At 41.4% G+C, this 26,808-nt stretch overlaps 1 protein-coding gene across 2 annotated transcripts in view; it reads right to left on the reverse strand.

Moving 5' to 3' along the window:
• abcc1 (ATP binding cassette subfamily C member 1 (ABCC1 blood group)) overlaps positions 1-26,527 on the reverse strand; it is a 93,300-nt gene extending 66,773 nt beyond the window's left edge. For both annotated transcript variants that reach the window (XM_061884215.1, XM_061884214.1), the window contains exons 1-4: positions 26,364-26,527; positions 8,003-8,179; positions 7,792-7,920; positions 49-186 (exon numbers count right to left, since the gene is read on the reverse strand). In XM_061884215.1, the coding sequence (XP_061740199.1) occupies positions 49-186; positions 7,792-7,920; positions 8,003-8,179; positions 26,364-26,411 (492 nt within the window). In that variant the 5' untranslated portion in view covers positions 26,412-26,527. The remainder of the gene's footprint in view (positions 1-48; positions 187-7,791; positions 7,921-8,002; positions 8,180-26,363) is intronic.
• Between the last annotated feature and the right edge of the window lie 281 nt (positions 26,528-26,808).

Genomic DNA, 26,808 nt, shown 5'->3' on the forward strand with positions numbered 1-26,808 from the left:
AGAACATATCACAATCTGCGGATCATAATTTTTTGCAGCAGTACTGACCTGGTCTAGGGCCTGGAGGACCTTAGAATAGAAGGTCACAGTGGCACAGAACAAGGCCAAAAACCAAAAAACCACCAACACTCCAGACGACTGAACCCCTTTCATCCGTTCATATTGAATCAGCAGGGTGGCCAGCAACTGCAGCAAACACAGAATCACAATTAGTATGAGGTGACCTCTGTCAAAGGAAGTTTTGTTTTTGCTCATGTTATCATTACAGGAGGTCCTCAAGCTATGTACACCTCTGTTCGTTCCTAACTACAAAGTAAAGTTTTTGTGTAAGACATTTACTATGTACACAGAACACTTGGAGATCATATAAAATATAGGAACACAACTATTAAGGACAAGAATTAAACGAAACAGTGCTCCTGCTTAATACCATGTGATTGTCTAGCTCAGGGGTCGGCAACCCGCGGTTCCGGAGCCGCATGCGGCTGTTTGATCACTCTGATGATTTTTCCGGGAGGTTTTCCGGATTTTAGTGCCTCTCCCAGAAATCTCTCGGGGCATACAGTATGTTCTCCGATTTTCGCCCGGACAACAATATTGAGGGCGTGCCGTGATGGCAAAGCCTTTAACATCCTCTGGAACATGACGTCGCGTCCGCTTTTACACCATGCTATTTGCTTGCCGGCCGGTCAAATGTAGTGTGCCGTCCCTGTTCTCACGTGTAAGTGACTGAAAGGCAACCCCGCCCCCCTCAACCGACGCACCGGGCGGGGGGGCTGGTGGTAGCGGAGGTGTATAATGTAGCCCGGAAGAGTTACGGATGCATGGGATTCTGGGTATTTGTTCTGTTGTGTTTATGTTGTGTTACGGTGTGGATGTTCTCCTGAAATGTGATTGTCATTCTTGTTTGGTGTGGGTTCACAATGTGGCGCATATTTGTAACGATGTTAAAGTTGTTTATACGGGCACCCTCAGTGTGACCTGTATGGCTGTTGAACAAGTATGTCTTGCAGTCACTTACGTGTGTCTGCAGAAGCCACATGCAACATGTGACCGGGCCGGCAAGCTGTTAGTTCAAGTTGTAGAGGGCGCTTAATGCAGTGCCATCATAGCATGCCCTTATTTTGTTGTAAGGGTGATTTTCAGCAGACATTCGAGAGAATAGCTGCTCTGAAATTCGGGAGTCCCCCGGTAAAATTGGGAGGGTTGGCAAGCGTGATGTTGTCACGCGGCATTCATATAAATCTCGCGGGTTACACTAACATTACATTTTCATATTAAGGTGCAGGCCGCGTGTCTGAGACTCCTGGTTTATACATAGTACAAAGCAAAAAAAAAACTTTGCATGCAGCGTTAATTCATTTTGAATTTCAAAAGAGTTTTGTGGCTCCAGTTGTTTTCTTTATTTTGTGAAACCGGTCAAAATGGCTCGTTGAATGGTAAAGGTTGCCGAGCCCTGGTCTAGCTCACTGGAGGGTGTGTTGCAGAAGTAAACCACTAAACTGCTTAGTTAAGACTATCTATTTCATCAGAGTAGATCCTTTCACATGCTCAAAAGATACCATCTGTATCTTTGATCCGGCTGGGCAATATGGCTGAAAACTGTATCATGGTATACATTTTTCATATTGATCGATCACTTTTGATATTTGTTATGACTTATTTAAGCCTGCCAATAAATACAGTATTGCAATTTGTAACTTACCAAGGGTTCTATTTGTCAGTGGAGAAGGTGTCTGGTAGCCAGGTAGGATGAGTGCAGCCAAGGTGGTACAATAAATGCAGTCGATTTGAAGTTAGTTTCAGTTTTACACACTAGAAGACCTTAGTGTATAAACTATTGAACACTACACACTGGGTAGTTTGAGAAGCTGCTCATTAAACGGACGGATTGTAAGTGTCAAGATGCTGCCGCACCATCGTCTCACATTGTTTATTGGTTTCTCAATGCAGTGAAGCCTTACTGTACCCTTTAAAGAGAAACAGTCCCGAAGCAGAATGTCTCCATCTTCATCTTTAAAAGCAAAGATGTTGCTCTTGGGTTATTCGGTATTTTTCTGTCTACAAATATGGGGTGTCAAGTTTTTACCAGAGGGATAAATATTCTCTTGAGCCTTCTCTAAATCATTCAGGTGTACATTGGAAAACTTCAGATGGGCCTGCCCTGTACATGTGTCTTTTTTAGCAGTGGGGCCTTGTGGCCACTGCAAATGTCAATCCATCTTCTACCGCTTGTCCCTCTCAGGGTCAGTGGTAGATGGAGCCTATGACACCTGTACTCGGACGGAAGGCATGGTACACCCAGGACAAGTCTCCATCTCATTGCAGGGCCAACGCAGACAAGAATTCACACTCACATTCACACACTAGAACAAATTTAGTGTTGCGAATCAACTTATCCCCAAATGCATCTACAAAAGCAAAACAGCATTGTTTTTCTTGAGGACTTTGGTACCACGTTCTTCCTGTGTAGTTCAGGGCTGATCCCCTACCTCTTTCAGAATCGTCCATTAAAATGACGTCTTACATGGAGTGGAGCTCCGTGTGGAGGTAATTTAACTATTGTATGTTTTCCATTTTCAAATTATCACTTGTCTTTTTCACCAAACTTCAGGACTAATTTGTGTGCTTCATGGACACAAAACTAGTCTCTGGTGGTCAGAATTTTTGCTAGATGTATGGAAACAAATACTTATTTCACGTAATCAAATACAAATATAAAGGCCATAAACTTACCCCACAAATAACAGACTGTTCATGTCGTACAAGGCTAAACTTACACAACCAACAGGAGATCAAATAATCATTTCATGTCTGTGGCGCGCTCTGTTTTTCTTCACATGAGAGGTCAAAGTTGTAAAAGGAGGTTAAGTCTTCATCTTAACCGAACACCCACTAATAAATAACCTACTGTTTTGAAAAACTGTTCTTCAGGTCGATGACATGCTAAGCACTGCACAGCAGGGACACCATGCCTGACCTCTTTATTTGAGGATTCTCCCACACGGTCTTCTCACTATCACAACTAGGTCCTTGTTAATGGTCAGAATGTAGTACTTTTTCCAGCTTTCAAACTTTTCTTGAAACCCCAGCTTTGTCAACAGTTACAGTGATCTATATTCAGTGGAATTTCAAAGCCCTTTTACAGACATGTTCACCCTTCGTTTGATTATTTATCTGGAATGTAAAAAAAAAAAACGCTCAGCTGAGGGCAGTAAAATAAATTTCAGCTGTGACTTACAGTCATCCTCTGAAGCTGATGCCATTGTTGGAAAGAAAAGGTAACTCACCATTGGTTGTGTGGTGGTGCTTTAATTCGTCAAAGTGAGGTCCGACAAATCAAGCCGACGGACACAGTATTCACAACACAACAAATTTGTTGAATCATTTGAAAAAGTACCAACCTAGTAATTATACGCACAACATGGACATGGGAGTCGAGTCTGCACAGCTTGCAACTGCTCCCTTCTACTTTGGTTGTTTCATGTGTTTACCAAATTTAAACACAATGATATTACATACTACATATTGGTCATTTGAAATATACAGGGGTACCATGGTTTTAGTACGCCCCACTTTTAATATGATACGATTTTCAACACATATTTTTGCCAAAAGTTTGCTGCAATGGGTCTTTATTACAAAACATGCCTTTGTTAGCCTGTTTTCAGTTACTCGGGCTGTGAATCTTTGGGAACCATATGATTCGATTAGATTTTTGGGGGTAACGATTAGAGTCAGAATCAATTCTTGATTCCAAACTATTCTTGATTCAAAATCAATACTTTTTAAATAACATTGATTGCCAGTTCTATGATTAACTATATTGCCCTATAAAATAAATAAACAGCTCTGATACATTTCTATATTACTTAAAAGAAAACTGGTTTAGTTTAATAACATTCTAACCAAACATTTACTTAAGTGGCTTGATAGGATGCATTTTGAAAAAAAAAAAAATAATAATAATAATAGATTTTTGATTGATTTGAATCAATTAAGAATCGTTAAAAAAAAGGAATTGTGATTCATTCGAAAATCTATTTCGTTTTGACACCCCTATTAGTTACCTACACAGAAGTCAATCTTCCCCAGCTCCTATGACATCATTACTGGTAGATGTTATACTTATTTGCTATTATAAGTATGCGTGCCATACTCGAGTATGCCTGCAAAATAACCCACCATTGGTAGAACCCTATCATTTCCAATTAAATGGATTGCGGAATTGGCCAAAAAAAAACAGAACATACTGTTAAACCTGTAGCATAACAAAATTGTACATAATGTGACTGAAATGTTGTTAAGGATGTAACGATAAACAGTAATAATAAGCATGGTAAAACTGACATCCGGATTATCGTATTAAATGAAAGTTATCCAAAAAAAGTGACCGATAACCACAATTTGATAAATGTATGAACAGACTAGCGCTCGCTAGTCTAAATGCTAAAATGAACACGAGAGAATAGCGTCTTTACCCATTTAAAAACTGAACAACTAACATATTCTCATTGAACATAAAGGCTAAGCTGACTCACAACAAATTGATAAATCTATACTCGACAGTGTAATCAACAAAAAGTGAACTCGCATAATGTCACATAAACCGGAAATGAAGCTAACGGAAGTCCTAATTTGCATTTATTAAAAAAAACATTCTAAAATGTTCACAAATAAAAATGAAAGAAGATAAACATATTTAAACAAGCCAAAATAATATGGCTCTTATGAAGCGAGAACAATATTTAATGTTACTTCTGCCAAGAAAGTATATTAAGTGGATATTTATTTTAGTTAAGTTTTTTTTTTTTTAACTTGGTTAGAAGATTTCAGTTTGTACTTTTTGAGCACAATCAACAATATCGCGATAATTATAACTGTGATATAACATTTATATATTGTTTCATCCCTAGATGTTATCGTAAGGAGAAGTATCCTTAGTCTGGGGGAATTGTGTTTCTGGGATCTGTTCATTCAAGGCACCACATGGTATTTCATCATAAACCTGACCCCTTTCGAAAAAAAAAACACAATGTCGAAGCGGCCAATTGAAACACTGGTTACACAGCCCTACAGTTCCACAATGACTTGTACACGTCAGGTGATATGCTGTTTTGCAAAACTGTTGAACGGAAACACAAAAATGTTTGATGACCACTTGTCCTCCCAAAGTCATGTAAAAAAACATAGAGAAACCCCGTGATCCTGCTAATGCTAGCAAAGACAAGCCGCAAAACTGTGCTTAAGAAGACCCATGGGAAAAAAGCTGTAGGTCTTTGTGGACGAGACCACCGATGCCAGGGACAGTAAGTAAGCTTGTTACTGGTAAGTTAATGAGAACTTGACAGCTACTAATACTAGCTAATACTTCTGATACTGATACTAAGAGTAAAAATTTTAAGTGGCAAAGTGACCACTGTTGTGACGCAAGTTCAATGTACAAACAGGACGGCAGCCCTGACTGAAGAGACTTCTTTTTTTACTTTTTTCCAACACAGCCTCGTTTCCACTCAAACAGCAGCTGTCAAGAGCCCTTAACTCTTGACAATAACAGCCCTGTGCACTACATCTCATCTAACTGAGCTAACTAAAGAAAGGTTTTAGAAAAATAGCTTTCATTTCTTTGTACGTAACTTTTGATTATTATTTTGATGCGTTGGCTTTAAATACTAGGAAAAAAATGTCCGATGATGAACTGCATCCATAAGTTTTAGAAAAATAGCTTTCATTTCTTTGTACGTAACTTTTGATTATTATTTTGATGCGTTGGCTTTAAATACCAGGAAAAAAATGTCCGATGATGAACTGCATCCATAAATGTGAGGATTTTCTATTTGATTAATGGACATTTTAATCACGGACACAAAAAAGTACACAATAAATTGAGGTAAAATAGATGTATAAGGTACAAAAACACATTCTAAAAACTTAAAAAACAACATTTGTAAAAACTTGGTAGGGCCCTACATGGGGCCAAAAAAAGTTGCAAGTACCAGCACTTAAAACAAATGGTGAGAAAATTCCTCCCACCTCCAAAGTAATGCACTAGAGATAGGCTGATTGGTAACACTAAATTTGGCCCTAGGGTGTGAATGTAAATGCAAATGCTGTCTGTCTACCTGTGTTGGCCCTGGAATGAGGTGGCGACTTGTCCCGGGTGTACCCTGCCTTTCCGTGACTCCATGAGCAACAAGCGGTAGAAAATGGATGGATGGAAAACAAATTTAATTCAAAAACTCAAAGCAAAGTACAAAGGTGGCGTTTGTGTGGCTCTCCCTTCTCTCCAACCTTTTTGCCCAAAACTTTTGAAAACAAAACATTCTGGCAATTGGAGGAAAAAAAATACATAAATTAGCCATACTGTTTTTTAAACCGCTAAAATTTGTTCCATTTTGTCCACTAGCGACACTGAGATCATTATACATGTGTTCGTTACGTCTCGTTTCGATTACTGGAACGTATTGTCTTAAAGTCTCCCCATGTCTAGCATTAAAAGATTACAGTTGGTACGAAATGCGGCTGATAGACTTTTGACAAAAATAAGAAAGTTTGATCATATTAGGCCTATACTGGCTCACCTGCACTGGATTCCTGTGCACTTAAGATGCGACTTTTAGGTTTTACTACTTACGTATAAAATACTACACGTTCTAGCTCCATCCTATCTTGCTGATTGTATTGTACCATTTGTCCCGGCAATAAATCTGCATTCAAAGAACTCCGGCTTATTAGTGAGTCCCAGAGCCCAAAAAAAGTCTGCGTTCTATAGAGCGTTTCCTATTCGGGCTCCAGTACTCTGGAATGCCCTCCCAGTAACAGTTAGAGATGCTACCTCAGTAGAAGCATTTAAGTCCCATCTTAAAACTAATTTGTATACTCTAGCCTTTAAATAGACCCTCCTTTTAGACCAGTTGATCTGCCGTTTCTTTTCTGCTCTGCCCCCCTCTCCGTCGTGGAGAGGCGGAGCACAGATTCGGTGACCACATATGTTGCACTAGCTGTCCAAAGTCGGGACCCAGGGTGGACCACTCATCTGTGCATCAGTTGGGAACGTCTCTGCGCTGCTGACCTGTCTCCACTCAAGATGATTTCCTGCTGGTCCCACTATGGACTGGACTCTTACACTATTATATTAGATCCACTATGGACTGGACTCTCAAAATATTATGCGAGATCCACTCGACATCCATTGCACCGGGCGCTCAGGGGGTGGGGTCCCCACATCTGCGGTCCCCTCCAAGGTTTCTCATTGTCATCCCATTGGGTTGAGTTTTTTCTTGCCCTGATGTGGGATCTGAGCAGAGGATGTCGTTGTGGCTTGTGCGGCCCTTTGAGACACTCAAGATTTAGGGCTATTTAAGTAAACATTGATTGATTAATTGATTGATTAAAGTGTGGGGAAAAAGTTGCGGTTTATGGTCCAGAATTTATAGTATATGTATTTTACATTTTTCCTGTGTTCGTATTTTCTATAAAATGTGTTGTGAGTTCATATTGGTGGGTGTCTAGATTGTATTATTGGATCTCCATTTTTTCTTATGGGAAAAAAGGGCTTCACTTTTCGGAACGGATTACAAACAAAAAACATGACATCGGTGTAATTGCGAACACACAAATATCGGGTAGAGGCACTAATTCCGAATTGCGAACTTGAACCTGTGGTATGAATCAATCTAAAGGGACAGCAAACCATTGATTAACCCATTCATATTCAAAACTAAGGGGAATTTTAGGGTCTTCCATGAACCTTAATACATCATCAGTATATTACATAACTCCCTCACTCACCATGGTGAAGCCCAGTATAGTAGGACTAACAAGGTGGACAGCCGCAGGAGCCCCACTGCCAGAATTTCTTTCCCAGAAAGAATAGAAAACATCTGCCCAGCAGATAAGCCACAGAAGAAAGCCAACAGCCTGTGGAGAGAGGAGCAGTTTTTAGTAACACACCTGATGCACAGTTGCATATAAGTGTCATGTAATGTTAAGTATGACTCACAGTTTTGGCTTTGTTAAGGTGACTCATACATATGTAGCCGTGGTTATGGCTACGGAGGTAAATGATGTAGATGGGGGCACACAGCCAGAGGTAAAGGCATGGCAGCCACACCAGGACAGTGTTCTGGAAGCACTGTGTGAAGTACGGGTTTGAAGTATTCCATGAGCGGTTCCAATCCTAGTAGAGACAAGAAGGAAGAAAATACACCTGTGATATACTGTAAAGTAGGGCTATTCAACTGGCGGACTGACATCAAACCAGCCATAGAGTTCAGCTGAAAATTTTGTAAAAATTAACATTATTGCAACCGATTCCTAAAAACACTCGATCGCTGTAATATACCATATTTTCCGGAATATAAAGCGAATCGGGATATAAGCCACAACCAAATTTTTTTTTTTTTTTTCAAACATTCGTCTATTGATTTTCAGACAAATAAAATTTACATAAGTTGTTAAACATACATGGGCAGCACGGTGGAAGACGGGTTAGTGCGTTTGCCTTCCAAAACAAAGGTCCTGGGTTCGAGGCAAGGGGAATAAGTTGCGACTGCCAGGGACAGTAATGAAGATAATTAAAATGTAATCGAGGTCCACAATGTCACAGGAGCGTCTCTCTGGACTTGCCATCACCAGCATCAATCATACAGCTGCACAAAATATTTAATAAGATGATGTAACTGTTTTAGACTGGACTATACATCTGTTGTTATTTAATGTTAAAATCTGTTGTAAACAGTGTTAGCTTTCTTCATTGATTTTTCAAGCATGGTTTTTAGATCGGGGGAAAGGGAAGCCAAGGCTTTTCTACTTGGGGTGCAGCCCCCACGACCCGACTACGGATAAGCGGAAGAAGATCCATGGATGGATGGATGGGTTTTTAGATCCCAGAACGAAAAATACAAGCCTTTGAAAACAAGTGCCTCAGAAGAATACTCAAGATAATACCACTAACACAGAACCAATGAGTATGTGCGAGGCAAGATCAAAAGACTCGGTCACCAAGAACCCCTGCTCACAACAGTCAAAAGAAAGAAATTACCTTGAAGACCTTGTGCAAGACCATCATGTAGGGCAAACTAAAGGGTGGAAGGAAGCGAGGAAGAGCACTGAAATCCTGGACAGACAACATCAAAACAAGACGATCCAAGAGCTATTAAACGACCACTCAGAACAGTGGAACTGGCGCAGACTGGCTGTTTCTTCATCGCAGTTATCCCCCGAGGACTTGACGGTCCCCTCTGATCAGTACATACCAACAAGGAACCCAGAATACTTCATGGAAAAGCCTGCAAATATCCACTTACAAAAACGACAGAGTCATCTCAGTGTTTTACTTGATTATTCATTTGCATACAATATACAATGCTACGTTTATTTACAGAATTATGTTAATTCAAGTGTGGAGTTTGCATGTTCTCCCCGTGAATGCGTGGGTTCCCTCCCACTTCCAAAGACATGCACCTGGGGATAGGTTGATTGGCAACACTAAATTGGCCCTAGTGTGTGAATGTGAGTGTGAATGTTGTCTGTCTATCTGTGTTGGCCCTGGGATAAGGTGGCGACTAGTCCAGGGTGTACCCCGCCTTCCGCCCGATTGTAGCTGAGATAGGCACCAGCGCCCCCCGCGACCCCGAAAGGGAATAAGCGGTAGAAAATGGATGGATGGATGTTAATTCAAGTTTTAAGTTAGCACTTCTTTGATCTGATTCATTTTTGATACTATTTATTGATAATTGCCATCCTTCTTGACTTCTTTTGTTTACAAAATTATTTTATTTGAGACAGAAGTTGAAAATTTGGTCTGTAATAGAGATGTCCAATAATGGCTTTTCTGCCGATATCCGATATTCCGATATTGTCCAACTCTTAATTACTGATTCTGATATCAACCGATACCAACATATACAGTCGTGGAATTAACACGTTATTATGCCTAATTTTGTTGTGATACCCCGCTGGTTGCATTAAACAATGTAACTCAAGTTATGGAAAAAAAATGCCAACATGGTACTGTCATATTTATTATTGAAGTCACAAAGTGCATTATTTTTTTTAACATGCCTCAAAACAGCAGCTTGGAATGTGGGACATGCTCTCCCTGAGAGAGCATGAGGAGGTTGAGGTGGGTGGGGAGGTAGGGGGTAGCGGGGGGTGTATATTGTAGCGTCCCGGAAGAGTTAGTGCTGCAAAGGCTTCTGGGTATTTGTTCTGTTGTGTTACGGTGTGGATGTTCTCCCGAAATGTATTTGTCATTCTTGTTTGGTGTGGGGTCACAGTGTGTGGTTTAAGTTGTTTATATGACCACCCTCAGTATGACCTGTATGGCTGTTGACCAAGTGTGCTTGTATTCATTTGTGTGTGTGAAAAAACAGATATAATGTGATTGGGCCGTCACGCAAAGGCAGTGCCTTTAAGGTTTATTGGCGCTCTGCACTTCCCCCTACGTCCGTGTACCACTCCGTACGGCGGTGTTTTAAAAAGTCATAAATTTTACATTTTGAAACAGATATCGATAATTTCCGATGTTACATTTTAAAGCATTTATGGGCCGATAACGGACTGCCGATATTATCGGACATCTCTAGTCTGTAATAATCTCGATGTTGGAGTTTATTATTTATTTTCATGCATTGTATCATGCTACTGTGCAATGTGCAAATAGTTAGAAGACAGTTGCGGCTTATAAGGAAGGAAAATGCAATTGGAGCAACAGCGCAAAGCAAGTGTTTGGATACGCATTACTTCCGTCACTTGATGCCCGGCTCGCTGCAGCTCTCGCTGTTTGTCGCGGACATCGAACGACAGAAGTACAATCTTCAATAACACCAGGAAAATATGCTGGATTTGTTGCTAGTTGCTTTTAATAAAGAAACAGTTACTAAAAGGATTGGGGAATTCTACTAACTTGAAAAATTCTAAACAAAGTACATTGTACGACAAGCAGCAACAATGGCTTGTATTCAGTCACGTGACTTTTTCCCAAAAGTGAAAACAAGTGGTGGTCAACCAAGCCAACATGTACGCAAGGGGCCTAGATCTAGTTATGAACAAAAAATCTAAATATGCAATGGAAGAGAGCTATACACTTTATAAAAAAAAAAAAAGATTTCAAGTTTTATCTGTCGGTCGTTTTCCCAGACATGTCTGACTATCTGGTGCTCCAGATGTCATTCTCCACAACTAAACAGATAAAAACTTGGAAAAACATTGAGGCCTACAAATTCTTCGCGTGTGGCTGGGTCAAGCAAAATGGTATCAAGACTCTCCCGGAAAAATATGCCACTTTTCTCGTCGTCGTTTCATAAAACCTTGCACTCTTCCACCCTTCTCGATTACCTGTCGAGGAACTCTGAAGAAACGTTTTTCATTTTCGCGAATTTGAACGGTACACAAAGCCAAAAACAAGCACCGGGCATTTTTCTTCAGAAAAGGCTAAATGGCACCTAGTACCCATTGAGAACAAACGCTGGCTCAACCACCGCGCATATTCAATAGGGATGTGACGGTATCAAAACCTCACAGTATGATATTTTCACGGTATTAAGGCCACATGGTGTATTATTATTGTGGTATGCATCAAAAAAAAGAAAAAAAAAAACCTTCACCCACAGAGAGAAAAATGGTGGGAAAGGGGATTTATGGATTAAGGATTTATCAAGTTGTTTTTCAGTTTCCTCGTATTTCCCGTGTTGAACATTTTTGTTTGGCAATTACCTCGTGACCAGCTGGCTATGTCTCGCCTTGGAAACGCTCCAGACACAAAGTGGCACGTATTGCTTTGCAAAACGCACACTTTCTTACCTCCGCCAAAGAGGTTAGTTTTCGCCAGGGTTTGTTTGTTTGTTAGCAACATAACTCAAATAGTTATGGATAGATTCTGATGACATTTTATAGGAAATGTACAAAAAACTAAATTCCTCATCCACTACAAACACACTTGACTTCCGTCCCCCCCTTGGCACCCCGCGATGCGCAGGGGATTCTGGGGGGATGTAGTTTATTTTCAGACTTGGCCAACGCTAAAGCGCCGGAAAAAACTACAAATCAGGTTTTTGTTTGATACCGTAAGGCGTCACAGTGTTATTGTGAAGACTTTAAAGACGAAATACCGCGGTATCTACAAATGATATACACCCCTAATATTTAATGAGTCAGAAGGAACATCATATAATTCCAAGCTATTTTTTGGCTTTTTAAAAAATATATATACATATGCATCATAGCAGATTATGCAAATTATATGATGACTTCATATTGACAATGCCCTGGCCACACACCCCACCACCACAAAGAGAATGCCGTTCCACGGGAAACCATGTGGTATCGGATGTTTTTGTGAATGTGTAACTAATTACAGTGGATGATTACCAACTACATTGTTTATGTTTGCATCATTGATTCAGGTACTTTTCCCATTCATTTGGATTACAATTCACAGCATTAATTAGCATTGCAAAAGGCTGACATTTTAACATGTGTGCATATCATTTTTTGTTTGCCAGTCCAAATTTTTAACAAGTGTTCTTTTAAATTAACTTCTCCTTATGTGTGGTAGCGCCTTGCCAATTTCAAATGATATTGTCATTCTGAGACACAGATGTAGTAGTAATTGAAAGTGTCAGAAAAAAAAAAACAGTCTACAGTATAAATGATTTTATACCAAATGAGTTTAAATGTGTTGATCCATTCATTCAAATAGTAATCGTTTTAATATGTTATTTATAAAATCAAAAACATTTAATGAATATAAATGATATTATTTATAATACCATAAATAAAATGGGTACTTTTTGGTAAGCCTGTCATCTCAGCTCATCTCTCTAAAAAAACATTTAAAGGCCTACTGAAATGAGATTTTCTTATTTAAAAGTCATACTTGATCATTTCACGATATTGCCATATTTTTGCTGAAAGGATTTAGTAGAGAACATCGATGATAAAGTTCGCAACTTTTGGTGCTGATAAAAAAGCCTTGCCTTTACCGGAAGTTGCAGACGATGACGTCCCAAGGTTGAGGGCTCCTCACGTACTCACATTGTTTTTAATGGAAGCCTCCAGCAGCAAGAGCTATTCGGACCGAGAAAACGACCATTTCCCCATTAATTTGAGCGAGGATGAAAGATTTGTGGATGATGATATTGATAGCGAAGGACTAGAAAAAAATAAAATAAAACAAAAAGCGACAGCTCCGGGCGGCGGCAGTGTGAGCGTTTCAGATGTAATTAGACACATTTACTAGGATAATTCTGGAAGATCCCTTATCTGCTTATTGTTTTAATAGTGTTTTAGTGAGATTGTAAAGACATACCTTGAAGTCGGATGGCTGCGGTGAACAAGCAGTGTCTCAGAGAGAAGCCGAGGAGCCTTTTAAACAGTTACTGCAGGAGGACGAATAATCCAATGATGTCTCCGGTGAGATATATATCACAATTTTCCTATCAAAAAACATGCTGGTTGACGTAGAGAAACATGTTCGCTTGACCGCTCTGTATTAAAAACAAAGAAACACCGGCTGTGTCTCGGTACTAAAGACAGCTGCAATACACCGCTTTCCACCAACAGCATTGTTCTTTATAGTCTCCATTATTAACTGCACAAATAGCAAAAGATTCAGCAACACAGATGTCCAAATTACTGTGTAATTATGCGATGAAAAGAGACGACTTTTAGCCGTAACTGGTGCTGAGCTAATATTTCCTGACAGTCCGTGACGTAAAGCGACGTTTTCAACAATAAACTCAGCGGGAAATTTAAAATTGCAATTTAGTCCACTAAACCGGCCGTATTGGCATGTGTTGCAATGTTAATATTTCATCAGTGATATATAAATACAGCATAAAAACCATGAAAGGTGTCCAGCCCTGAAATCGACATGCCACAAATGCAAAAAGGTGGGTCACTGGGAGATTAAATGTCATACAAAGACAGTCAGAGAAGTAACAGAGACAGAGCCTGTCTCACAGACTCCATACTTTTTAGGCGCCGTCACCAATACAAGCATAAATATTGACAAGTGGACTGTACAGATTGAGATTGGAGTGACACCAGTTAAATTTAAAATTGATACTGGGGCAGATCTGAATATCATGGAAGAAGAGACATTCAACATGTTATGCCCTAAGCAGCAACTGGTGCAGTCAAATATTCCACCAATGAGCCGTCCTGGGGGTCAGCTGATATGTGTGGGCAAGTTTCAAGCTAATGCAAAGTACAAACAGAAGCACTACTCATTCCCAGTGTATGTCATCCGCAGCTTAACTGCAAACAACCTGCTAGGCAGAGACACTGCATGTGCAATGGGGCTGGTGAAGCGCATTGAAGTGCACAGTGCATATGGAGAACATGGAACTCTAAAAACAGACCCAATCAAAATACTGTTGAAGGATAATGCTGAGCCATATGCAGTCTATACAGCCTGCAGGGTACCACTGCCTCTCATACAGAAGGTCAAAGAGGAGCTACTGCGTATGGAGAAAAATGCTGTCATTAAAAAGATGACTGAGCCTACAGACTGGTGTGCACCGATGGTGCCAGTTGCAAGGAAAAACAACAACGTGCGCATCTGCGTGGACCTGAAGAGGCTAAACGATTCTGTAAGGAGAGAAAGGTACGTCCTTCCAACTGCTGACGAAATAACTGCAAAGCTGAGTAGGTCTTCAATGTTTACATCACTGGACGCTGCCTCAGGGTTTTGGCAGATACCCCTAAATCCTGAAAGCAGTAAGTTAACCACATTCATTACACCCTTCGGGAGATACTCTTTTAAGCGGCTCCCATTCGGCATCACGAATGCTCCAGAAATCTTTCAACGGAAAATGGCCGAGACTCTGAATGGCTTGGATGGAGTAGCTGTTTACATGGATGACATCCTGGTGTATGGAAACACTCCAGAACAGCACGACCAGCATCTAACAAAGGTGCTTGAGAGAGTCAAGTCAGCTAGCCTAAAGCTAAACAGAGACAAATGTGTGTTCAGACAGAAGCAGCTTAACTTCCTTGGCCAGGTTATCGACAAAACAGGTGTGAAACCGGACCTCAATAAAGTCAAAGCCATCAAAGAGCTACCACCACCACAGAACGTACAGGAAGTCAGACATGTCCTTGGAATGTTCACGTTCCTGGGAAAATATCCAAAATCAATCAATGGTAGGCCAGCCATTTTATGAACTGTTGAGATCCCAAACCGAATGGATGTGGGACCATGCACAGCAGGAGGCGTTCCAGCGAATCAAGGACATCCTGTCTACTTCTCCAGTTCTAAAGTTCTACGACGTGAATTTACCTACAACAGTGTCGGCTGATGCTAGTAGCTACGGCATTGGCGGAGTGCTGCTGCAAGTACACGATGGAGACTGGAAACCAGTCGCTTATTGCTCACGTCGTCTGTCTGAGGCGGGACCCAGATACGCCCAGATCGAAAAGGAGTGCCTGGCAAGCGTCTGGGCATGTGAAAGGTTTGAAAAGTACCTTGTCGGCCTTGAGAACTTTCGGCTAGTCACTGATCACAAGCCCTTGGTGCTACTAATGAACAAGAAGGATTCGGATAATGTTCCGATACGGTGACAGAGACTGTTAATGAGACTAATGAGATTCAAGCCAACCGCTGAATATGCACCAGGAAAGACCTTGACTGTAGCAGACACTCTGTCGCGTAGTCCACTCCAGAACATGACAGAGGTAACCGACATTCACTTGGATGTGGAATGTTATATTGCAGCCGTTGTTGACAACATGCCAGCAACACCGCAAAAGCTTGGGACCATACGAGCAGCCACAGCAGCTGACAGCAACTTGCAGATGGTGCTTAAATGTGTCCAGTTAGGATGGCCGGACTATGTGGCTGATGTTCCACTAGCCATCAGAGACTATTACCCTATAAGGAGTGAACTGTCGGAGTACAACAGAATCATCACTAGAGGATGTCGCATGATAATCCCAAGCCCTATAAGAGCAGATGTCCTGGATCGAATCCATGATGGACATCAGGGACTGTCAAAATGCAGAGAGCGGGCTAACACTTCGGTGTGGTGGCCTGGCATCTCAGCTGAAATCAAGCAGAAAATCCAGACCTCTCAGGTTTGTCATGAGATGAGACCCACACAGCGCAAAGAGCCCCTCATCTTGACCCCTCTGCCTGACCGGCCCCGGAAGAGAATTGCAATTGACATATGTGATCATAAAAAACATACTTACCTTGTCGTGTCAGACTACTTCTCCAGGTTCCTCGAGATACTTCACATGCCTACAACCACTGCCTCACGGGTAGAGTTAAAGCTAAAAGCAGTATTTGCCAGATTCGGTTGCCCAGACCAAGTAATTTCTGACAATGGGCCCCGGTTCACGTAAGGAGTTCCGAGAGTTTGCAAGAGAGTACGACTTTGAGCACATTACCTCAAGTCCCCATCATCCACAAGGAAACAGACATGCAGAGAGATGAGTCCAAATCGCAAAGACTATACTAAAACAAAAAGATCCTCTACTCGCCCTCATGTGCTACCGATCTACACCCTGCACTTCCACTGGTGCAAGCCCAGCTGAACTGCTTATGGGCAGGAAGATAAAAACAACACTTCCAACACTTGTGAAAAACCTACTTCCTCGATGGCCCAACCTGAAAACCGTCAGGAGCAAAGATGCAAAGGAGAAGGAGAAACACGCGTTCTACTTCAACCTCCGACATGGAGCAAAGCCCCTGCCGTCGCTGAGACCTGGTGATCCTGTCCGCGGCAAACTGGGACGCCTGGGGAACACCCGCTGTCATCACTGCTGACTGCGCAACTCCAAGATCATACATCATCGAGACTCAACAGGGGATGACACTGAGGTGCAACCGTCGTCACCTGCAACATGTTCCTGAACCAACTGGAGACACACCAACTCTACCTCCAGATGGACAGCTACAAGACACTGCTACACAGCAGCCTTCCCCTGTCATTACTACTGACACAGTTTCACCAATACTCAATGCCCATCCACCTCCTGCAAAAGATGGACTGTACACACGCTCTGGCACACTGATAAAACCTGTGGACACACTGACTCTGTGAACTTGAAAAATAAAAAAATAAAAAAAAGGGGGAAACAGATACTAAAATGTTGTGCTTAGATGCTGCTGTTGTTTTATTGTTCTGAGCAGATTGAATACCTCTTGATTATTGTATGGATTGATTATTGATGCAAAGTGATCTTGTTATTTTCAAAGACATGAAAAGAAAAGACATGTATGTCCTGCGGTTGATTTAAGAACGTTGCGACAGCTGCTGTAAAGGAGGTGCGTTGCTAGCCTGGTTGCTATGTTTTTTTGGGAGTCGTAAAAGGTGTTCGTCATCCTGCTCAAATCTATCAGTAAAGTTATTCATTGGATTATACCCTTTTGTTTGAACTTTATTTCAGGAACTGTGTGTCTAGAATGTGTGTGTGTATATGTATATATATATATATATATATATATATATAACAGGGGTCGGCAACCAGCGGCTCCGGAGGCGGCTCTTTGATCACTCTGATGCGGCTCAGCTTGTCATTGCCAGCGCCGTCATCCTTGTGCTCTGCTTGTCAAACCTCGGGACGCGCCCACGGCCGCGCACATCAAGGGACGCGCCATGCACGTCTCTGTCCTGACGCCGACAAAGACATGTGGGTGTCCAAGTTAAAGCGCCTGACAGCAGATCTTGAAGATGTTTCACGCCAGAAGGACGTTCTTGCTCAGAATCACAAATGGTGTGATATTGAAAACCTCCCCAAACCAGACAAACTTGTGTGCGAAACTTGGAATGCTATCCCTGACTTTTATGTGAACATGAGAAAGTATGCACTTGGGAGTCCTGTCGATCTTTGGATCCACATATGTATGTGAGCAGGCGTTCTCCAACATGAACTTTATTAAAAACAAATGAGAGTTTACAATCCTGTGTGAAGATAAGGGTGACGTCATACAGCACCGATGTGGAGACATTTGTATTTCCTATAATTTTGCATATATTGACATTTTTTTATTGTTCAGTGAAATAGACATTTTATTATTCAGGTTGGCAGCTGACTGCACGGCGCCATGCAGTAAAAGGATGACGGCACACAGAGAGAGAGAGGACGGCATTTTTGGTTCTCTGCCGTGGATAATTTAAGTTTGGCGTTTTGTTTTTTCATTACTACAATGAGGACGTAAACAGACATTAAGTATTTTACTGAACCTTCAACCCGACGTCTTTTTCGGAGTTAAAAACGTTTTGTTGCATGCAGAAATTGTTTTTCATTTTCTCTGCAGTCGGTCATTGATTTCATAAATGTAACCCATAATAGTTTGTTTATATGCAGTGTTATTTCATTTTATTTTTTATTTTTTTGTCCTGTCCAGCTTCTCAGGCAAATCATATAGTTGATGTAGATGCCCATATCGACTGTTCAGATTTATTTTACAAAAGAGAAGTGTAGGATACTTCTCTTGTTGCCTTATTTACATGTTACTTTATTAAATGTATTTATATTATCATTTGGTGCAGCTGGGCCGGAGCAGGAGGGGATAGAAAGAGAAAAAAGGAAGACAGAGGGGGGAATTGTGGGGATGAGACGGGGATTAGACAGTGTTATTCATTTTAAATTTCAAAAGAGTTTTGTGCCTCCCATTGTTTTATTTAATTTGTGAAACGGGTCAAAATGGCTCTTTGAGTGGTAAAGGTTGCCGACCCCTCATATATAGGATATATATTAAGCAATGTATACTGTAGACATGTATCAGGGTGTCCTGCAGCACTTTGTTAAGGCGGTCGCCTTAACAACAAAGAGCCACCGCCTAAACTAAAGTATTATATATATATATATATATATATATATATATATATATATATATATATATATATATATATATATATATATATATATATATATATATATATATATACACACACACACACATGTACACACACACACACATTTTTTTTGTCCTATCGAGCTTTTTAGGCAAATCATCTAGTTGATGTAGATTTCCATATCGGCTGTTCAGATTTACTTTACAAAAGAGAACTGTAGGATACGTCTCTTGTTGAATTATTTGTATTTGACTTTATTAAATGTATTTATATTATCATTTGGTGCTAAACTAAAAAGTTTTAACAAGCTGCTGCGCTTCGTACCACCTCTGTCAGTACGTCTCTGCAGCACCCAGCATTGTCTCACCCACACAACTATCTGATTGGTTACATGCAGACATTATGGAATGGATTAAGCAAAGAAATCAAATAATGTAATAATATAATCCACTTCAAGAAACACTTAAAACTTAAAGTGTTTACAAAGTACAAAGAAGAAGAACCATCCATCCATTTTTTTTTTAGATAATCTTATTTAGCAAATTATTATTTATTTATATTTAATGTTATTACTTATGGAGTATATTGTAAATAAATCGAGAACAGGAAGTGGACACAAGTTTTAGCAACTGCTATGTACTGTAAAGGAAAAGGGATAGGATTAAATAAGCTCTGCTTCTTCGAACTCCTTATGGAACACGTTGAATAGAGGAACTGGAAATTGTGATGTCTCCTGCAAGGTTTCTCATTGTCATCCCATTGGGTTGAGTTTTTTCTTGCCCTGAGTGGGATCTAAGCCGAGGATGTCGTTGTGGCTTGTGCAGCCCTTTGAGACACTCGTGATTTAGGGCTATATATGTAAACATTGATCAATCATGTATCATGTTGTATGCATGCATGTGTGATGATGTATCATGTTGTATGCATGCTTGTTCGAAATAAACACAAACTCAACTCAACTCGGGTGTTGCTGCTTTTTTTCAGGCTTCTGATAGGACAAAATGCAAATGACAGCATGTGTATGTGCATTTGTGTGTAGACATTTACAGCTTTGAAACTAAACATGTGTAGATGGAGAAGGTTTTAACCCCAAATATGCGTTTTTGAAACTCTCCATGGTTTGATATCTTGACAAAACAGGCTGTACTTCCTGAGGAGGCATGCGCTCCTTCAACATCTGTAAAAAAAACTATTGTGGACGTACTACCAGTCTGTGGTTGCCAGTTTTCTGTACTACATCGTAGTGTGCTGGGGGAGCAGTACATCTAAGGACAGCCCCAGACTAGAGAAACTGATCAGGCGGGCCAGTTTTTACGATGGGAATAAAACTGGACCCACTGGTGACGGTGGCAGAGAAGAGGACTGTGGAAAAACTTGTGAGCATCCTGGATGATGCCAATCACCCTCTGCATACCCTTATCAGTGGCCAGAGGAGCCTGTTCAGTGCTAGACTGCTTCATCCCAAGTGCATGACTAATAGACTAAAAAACTCCTTTATCCCACACGCCATCAGACTGTACAACTCCTCTCTGGGAGGGGAGTGGGGGTACTAGGATGACAGTTGATGCAAAACAATAACAGTACAATACTTTTTCATAACATTGTCACTACTGCCTGGTTTCTCTTGTTATATTCTTATTTTACTGTTATATTTTCATTCTCATTGTTGCGTTTTATTTTTATTGTAATATTTTTCTATTTTGTTTCCATTTATACCCCCATTATTTATTTTTTGCAGCACGGTGGTACAGGGTTTAGTGCGTCTGCCTCACAATACGAAGGTCCTAGATTCGATCCTGCGTTCGGGATCTTTCTGTGTGGAGTTTGCATGTTCTCCCCGTGACTGCGTGGGTTCCCTCCGGGTACTCTGGCTTCCACCCACCTCCAAAGACATGCACCTGGGGATAAGTTGATTGGCCACTCTAATTTGGCCCGAGTGCAGGGGTCTCAAACTCAATTTCCCTCAGGGCCACTGGATGCAGAGTCTGGGGGAAGCTGGGCCGCGAGAAACGATTTCTAAAAAATATTTTTTAAATGTCTTTATATTTATTTTCAACACAAAATAAAATCAAAATCTAAATGAACAAAATGAGAATTAAGTAAATGAATCATTCGTAAGTAACAACAAAAATAATTCGATTTCTCCAGTCAGCAACAATTTATACACATACTTACTGTGATGTTATAGATAGATAGTACTTTATTGATTCATTCAGGAGAAGTAATCAATAATTATAATATAAGAACTACACTACCCAGCATGCAACAGTGGTGACGAGCATGCGCGGTAGCCCTGGTGAAAGTTGTATGTCCCATGTCAGCAGCTAGAATGTGGTTATGAGCACGCTATGGAGTTTACTAGGGGTGTGGGAAAAAATCGATTCCAATACGAATCGCGATTCTCACGTTGTACGATTCAGAATCGATTCTCTCTTTTTTTTCTTTTTTTTTTTTTAAATCGATTTTTTTTTTATCAATCCAACAAAACAATACACAGCAATACCAAAACAATGCAATCCAATTCCAAAACCAAACCTGACCCAGCAACACTCAGAACTGCAATAAACAGAGCAATTGAAAGGAGACACAAACACGACACAGAACAAACCAAAAGTCGTGAAACAAAAATAAATATTATCAACAACAGTATCAATATTAGTTATAATTTCAGCATAGCAGTGATTAAAAATCCCTCATTGACATTATCATTAGACATTTATATATAAAAAAAAAAGAACAATAGTGTCACAGTGGCTTACACTTGCATCGCATCTCATAAGCTTGACAACACACTGTGTCCAATGTTTTCACAAAGATAAAATAAGTCATATTTTTGGTTCGTTTAATAGTTAAAACAAATTTACATTATTGCAATCAGTTGATAAAACATTGTCCTTTACAATTATAAAAGCCTTTTTTTTTTTTTTAATCTACTACTCTGCCAGTATGTCAGCAGAATGGGGTGGATCCTGCTGAAATCCTATGTATTGAATGAATACAGAATTGTTTTGAATCGGAAAAATATCGTTTTTGAATCGAGAATCGCGTTGAAACGGAAAAAAATCGATACATAATTGAATTGCGACCCCAAGAATAGATATTGAATCGAATCGTGGGACACCCAAGGATTCGCAGCCCCAGAGTTTACAATTACAGTAGCACAATTAGCCCCGAACGGGCTAACATCACGACTAATGTGTTGCACGTCCGATTCGCCCAGCGATCGACTCACTGTCGGAGTATCAGTACCCCAGTTTTGTATTGTCGCTCGGTCTTTCAGCAAAATGCTTCGTAAGCTACCGGACAGCTCGGCCCTTCGGCCCGGACTGTTACAGCGGCGCCGGGGGAGGGAGCGAGAGAGAGACACACACACACACACACACACACACACACACACACACACACACACACACACACACACACACACACACACACACACACACACACACACACACACACACACACACACACACACACACACAGTGACGGAGACAGCTCGAGAGAGAGAGCGAGAGAGCGACAGAGAGAGCAAGCGAGGGAAGAAGAGTGCATGCATGTCACGTGGAAAAGCGGCAAAATGTTTCCCTGCTTGCATCACGCAAGTGACGTCAATGTTCCGCCCTGGAGAGACATATACCACACCGTGATTGGTAGATTCCTTCAGCTCCGCACACAAAACTAACATTAAACTTTCATATTAAGGTGGGGCCCGCAAAATAACGTCTCGCGGGCCACAATTTGGCCCGCAATTGGCCCGTGGTCCGCAATTGCCGTGTCTGAGACCCCTGCCCTAGTGTGTTACCATGAATTGATTAACGTGGACCCCGACTTAAACAAGTTGAAAAACTTATTCGGGTGTTACCATTTAGTGGTCAATTGTACGGAATATGTAATGAACTGTGCAATCTACTAATACAAGGCTCAATCAATCAATGTGTAAATGTGAGTGTGAATGTTGTCTGTCTACCTGTGGTGGCCCTGCGATGAGGTGGCGACTTGTCCAGGGTGTAGCCGCCTTCCGCCTGAATGCCGCTGAGATAGGCTCCGGCACCCACCGCGACCCCGAAAGGGACAGGCGGTAGAAAATGGGTGGATGGATATTTACTATTTAAATTCAATCTCAATTCTGAACATTGCTGCTGGAATTTTTATTGTCCTGAGAGAACCCTCCTGAAGGAATCAATAAAGTTCTATCTATCTTATTCAATCATTTAATATTCAAACTTTCTCTTTTCAATATGTCCCTGGCAATCCTCTTTCATACTGCTTCATTGATTCATTTTAATTGGATGTATAGAATGTTCCCTGAGGGGGACGATCAAAAATGAGCAAATGGTCCCCTTTGCTGTATTGTTTAGGTTGTATCAAAAGAGGCATGGAGCAGGTACTTTCTTTTTAAACGACAAACGCATGCATTATGTGAAGTGAATTATATTTATATAGCGCTTTTTCTCTAGTGACTCAAAGCGCTTTACATAGTGAGACCCAATATCTAAATTACATTTAAACCAGCGTGGGTAGCACGGGGAGCAGGTGGGTAAAGTGGCGACATGGCGTAGTGGGTAGAGTGGCTCTGCCAGAAACCTGAGGGTTGCAGGTTCGCTTCCCACTTATTGACATCCAAATTGCTGCCGTTGTGTCCTTGGGCAGGACACTTCACCCTTGCCCCCAGTGCCGCTCACACTGGTGAATGAATGATTGGTGGTGGTCGGAGGGGCCGTAGGCGCCATCTGGCAGCCACACTTCCGTCAGTCTACCCCAGGGCAGCTGTGGCTACAGATGTAGCTTACCACCACCAGGTGTGAATGAATGATGGGTTCCCACTTCTCTGTGAGCGCTTTGAGTATCTAACAATAGAAAAGCGTGATATAAATCTAATCCATTATTATTATTAAAGTGTCTTGCCCAAGGACACAACGGCAGTGAGTAGAGTGGCAGAAGCCGAGATCCAACCTGGAACCCTCAATTTGCTGGTGTTGTAAGCATTTCACCAATCTCGCGCACTTTGCAAATTTGGACGCGATCTAAAAGCAAAACAGTCTCCCAACACTGCGTAGATGGCATCAAGGCCTATTTATCCAAGCGTGAGGGTTGGGAAACGAAGGTGTTTGGCGAGGGAAGTGTGGATTCAGGCCGGGTGGCCTATTTCAAGTTCCAGGTAACCTTATATTATTATATTTTATAAATAGTAAACCAAGTTGTGGTAGTAGTTTAGTCAGTAGTTTAGCCGTGGATGTACACTGTATAGCAGGGGTCTCAAACTCTATTTACCTGGGGGCCACTGGATGCAGAAACTGGGTGAGGCTGGGCCGCAAGAAAAGATTTCTTAAAAAAATCTAACATGCACTTTTTAATGAATTCACCTTCTTTGAATGGCTTTCCCGCCCTAGCAACATACTTGCCAACTCTCGTGATCTTTCCGGGAAACACCTGAATATCAGTGCCCCTCCCGACAACCTCCCGGGGAAATCATTCTCGCGGTTTTCACCTGGACAGCAATATTAAGGGTGTGCCGTGATGGCACTGCCTTTAGCGTCCTCTACAACCTGCCGCCTCATCCACTTTTACACCATACAGTGTGCCAGTCCAGTCACATATTGTAAGAGGCTTCTGCAGACATACGGAAGTAACTGAAAGACATACTTGATCAACAGCCACATAGGTCACACTGAGAGTGGCCGTATAAACAACTTTAACACTGTTACAAATATGTGCCACACTGTGAACCCACACCAAACAAGATTGACAAACACATTTTGGGAGAACAAAACTAACACAACAGAACAAATACCCAGAATCCCATGCAGCTCTTACTCTTCCAGGCTACAATAGGGGGTGGGGTTGGGGGGACAGGGTGTATATTGTAGCCCGGAAGAGTTAGGGCTGCATGAGATTCTGGGTATTTGTTCTGTTGTGTATATGTTGTGTTATGGTGCGGATGTTCTCCCAAAATGTGTTTGTCATTCTTGTTTGGTGTGGGTTCACAGTGTGGCGCATATTTGTAACAGTGTTAAAGTTGTTTATTTGGCCACCCTCAGTGTGACCTGTATGGCTGTTGACCAAGTATGTCTTGCAGTCGCTTACTGCGTCTAAAGAAGCCAAATTCAACATGTGGCTGGGCTGTCACGCTGTTTGTACAGGTTGTAAAGGACACTAAAGGCAGTGCCTTCCCGGTACCCCCTTAATATTGTTGTTTGGGTGAAGTTCGGGAGAATGATTACCCCTGGAGAGGCACTGAAAATTGGTAGTGTCCCGGAAAAATCGAGTGTATACAAGTATGACGCTGTAAAGCGCCATTCATATACAAATCGCGGGCCGCACCAACATTAAATTTTCATATTATGGTGCGGGGCGCAAAATAACGTCTGGCGGGCCGCAATTGATTGATTGATTGATTGATACTTTTATTAGTAGATTGCACAGTTCAGTACATATTCGGTACAATTGACCACTAAACGGTAACACCCGAAAAAGTTTTTCAACTTGTTTAAGTCGGGGTCCACGTTAATCAATTCATGGTACAAATATATACTATCAACATAATACAGTCATCACACAAGTTAATCATCATAGTATATACATTGAATTATTTACATTATTTACAATCCGGGGGCTGGGATGAGGAGCTTTGGTTGATATCAGTACTTCAGTCATCAACAATTGCATCAACAGAGAAATGTGGACATTAAAACAGTGTAGGTCTTATTTAGTAGGATATGTACAGCCAGCAGAGAACATAGTGAGTTCAGATAGCATAAGAACAAGTATATACATTAGAAGTACATTTGAGTTGTTTATAATCCGGGGAGATGGGATGTGAATGGAGGAGGGTATTAGTAAAGTGTTGAAGTTGCCTGGAGGTGTTGTTTTAGAGCGGTTTTGAAGGAGGTTAGAGATGCACTTACTTTTATACCTGTTGGGAGTGCATTCCACATTGATGTGGCATAGAAAGAGAATGAGTTAAGACCTTTGTTAGATCGGAATCTGGGTTTAACGTGGCTTGTGGAGCTCCCCCTGGTGTTGTGGTTTGACGTGTACTTCGGTATCAAGGAGGTGTAGCGGATTTTATAGACTAGGCTCAGTGCAAGTTGTTTTACTCTGTCCTCCACCCTGAGCCAGCCCACTTTGGAGAAGTGGGTTGGATTGAGGTGTGATCTGGGGTGGAGGTCTAAAAGTAACCAATTGGCCCGCGGGCCGCGTGTTTGAGACCCCTGCTGTATAGTGATGAATCCAATAAACATTTGATTTGACTTTGATTTGACATTAAATTGCGCCCATTGGTATTGTGCTTACAACACTGGCACGGCCACTCTACCAACCGAGCTATACCGCCCGTGCATGAAAGTACATGAGAGGTTGCACACACTGACACTGAATACAATGGCAGTCGGGGTGTTGCTAAGCCGGTTATTCGGCATCCATTGCTACGTACAGCAGCAGGCTTGTTTACAGCCGGCTAGCATGTGCCGACCGGCTGCTGACCGGTAGCTAGCCGACAACGAGAGGTAAACAGAAGGTGAATACGTTCAAAACAATGACAAACCACCAACTCACCCAGAACTGATCGGAACCGTCCGGGCTGCAGAACCTGTCAAGCCCCATTGGCCGGGACGTAAAAGCAAGTTGAAGTCGGGACTGAGGTGTTCGGAGTTTTCCGATTTTGTAACCTGCCTCTCGTCACATGCCTGGCGGAAGGTTGCCGCTTCTTCGGCTTTTTTTCCCCCCGAGCAGCTTGCGGGCATATTGGATGTGCGTGTAGCGTCATCTGCTGTATTGGAGAAGAATGACACTTTTCTTATTACGTGGTGCGATGCTGAAAAAAAATATTCTAAAGTGAAAGTGTGATCAAATCATTGTCTTTACTTGGTCTTGCTTTTTTCTTAAATACAACATGCAAAAATAGACTTAAGTGTGAATGGTACGTTGGGTGGGTCAATTGAAATATTGCTTACACAATGTATCAAGGGTAATACCTCTATTTCAGTGGTTCTTGACCTTG

Source organism: Nerophis ophidion, linkage group LG23 (assembly GCF_033978795.1).
Source record: "Nerophis ophidion isolate RoL-2023_Sa linkage group LG23, RoL_Noph_v1.0, whole genome shotgun sequence".
NCBI lineage: Eukaryota > Metazoa > Chordata > Actinopteri > Syngnathiformes > Syngnathidae > Nerophis > Nerophis ophidion.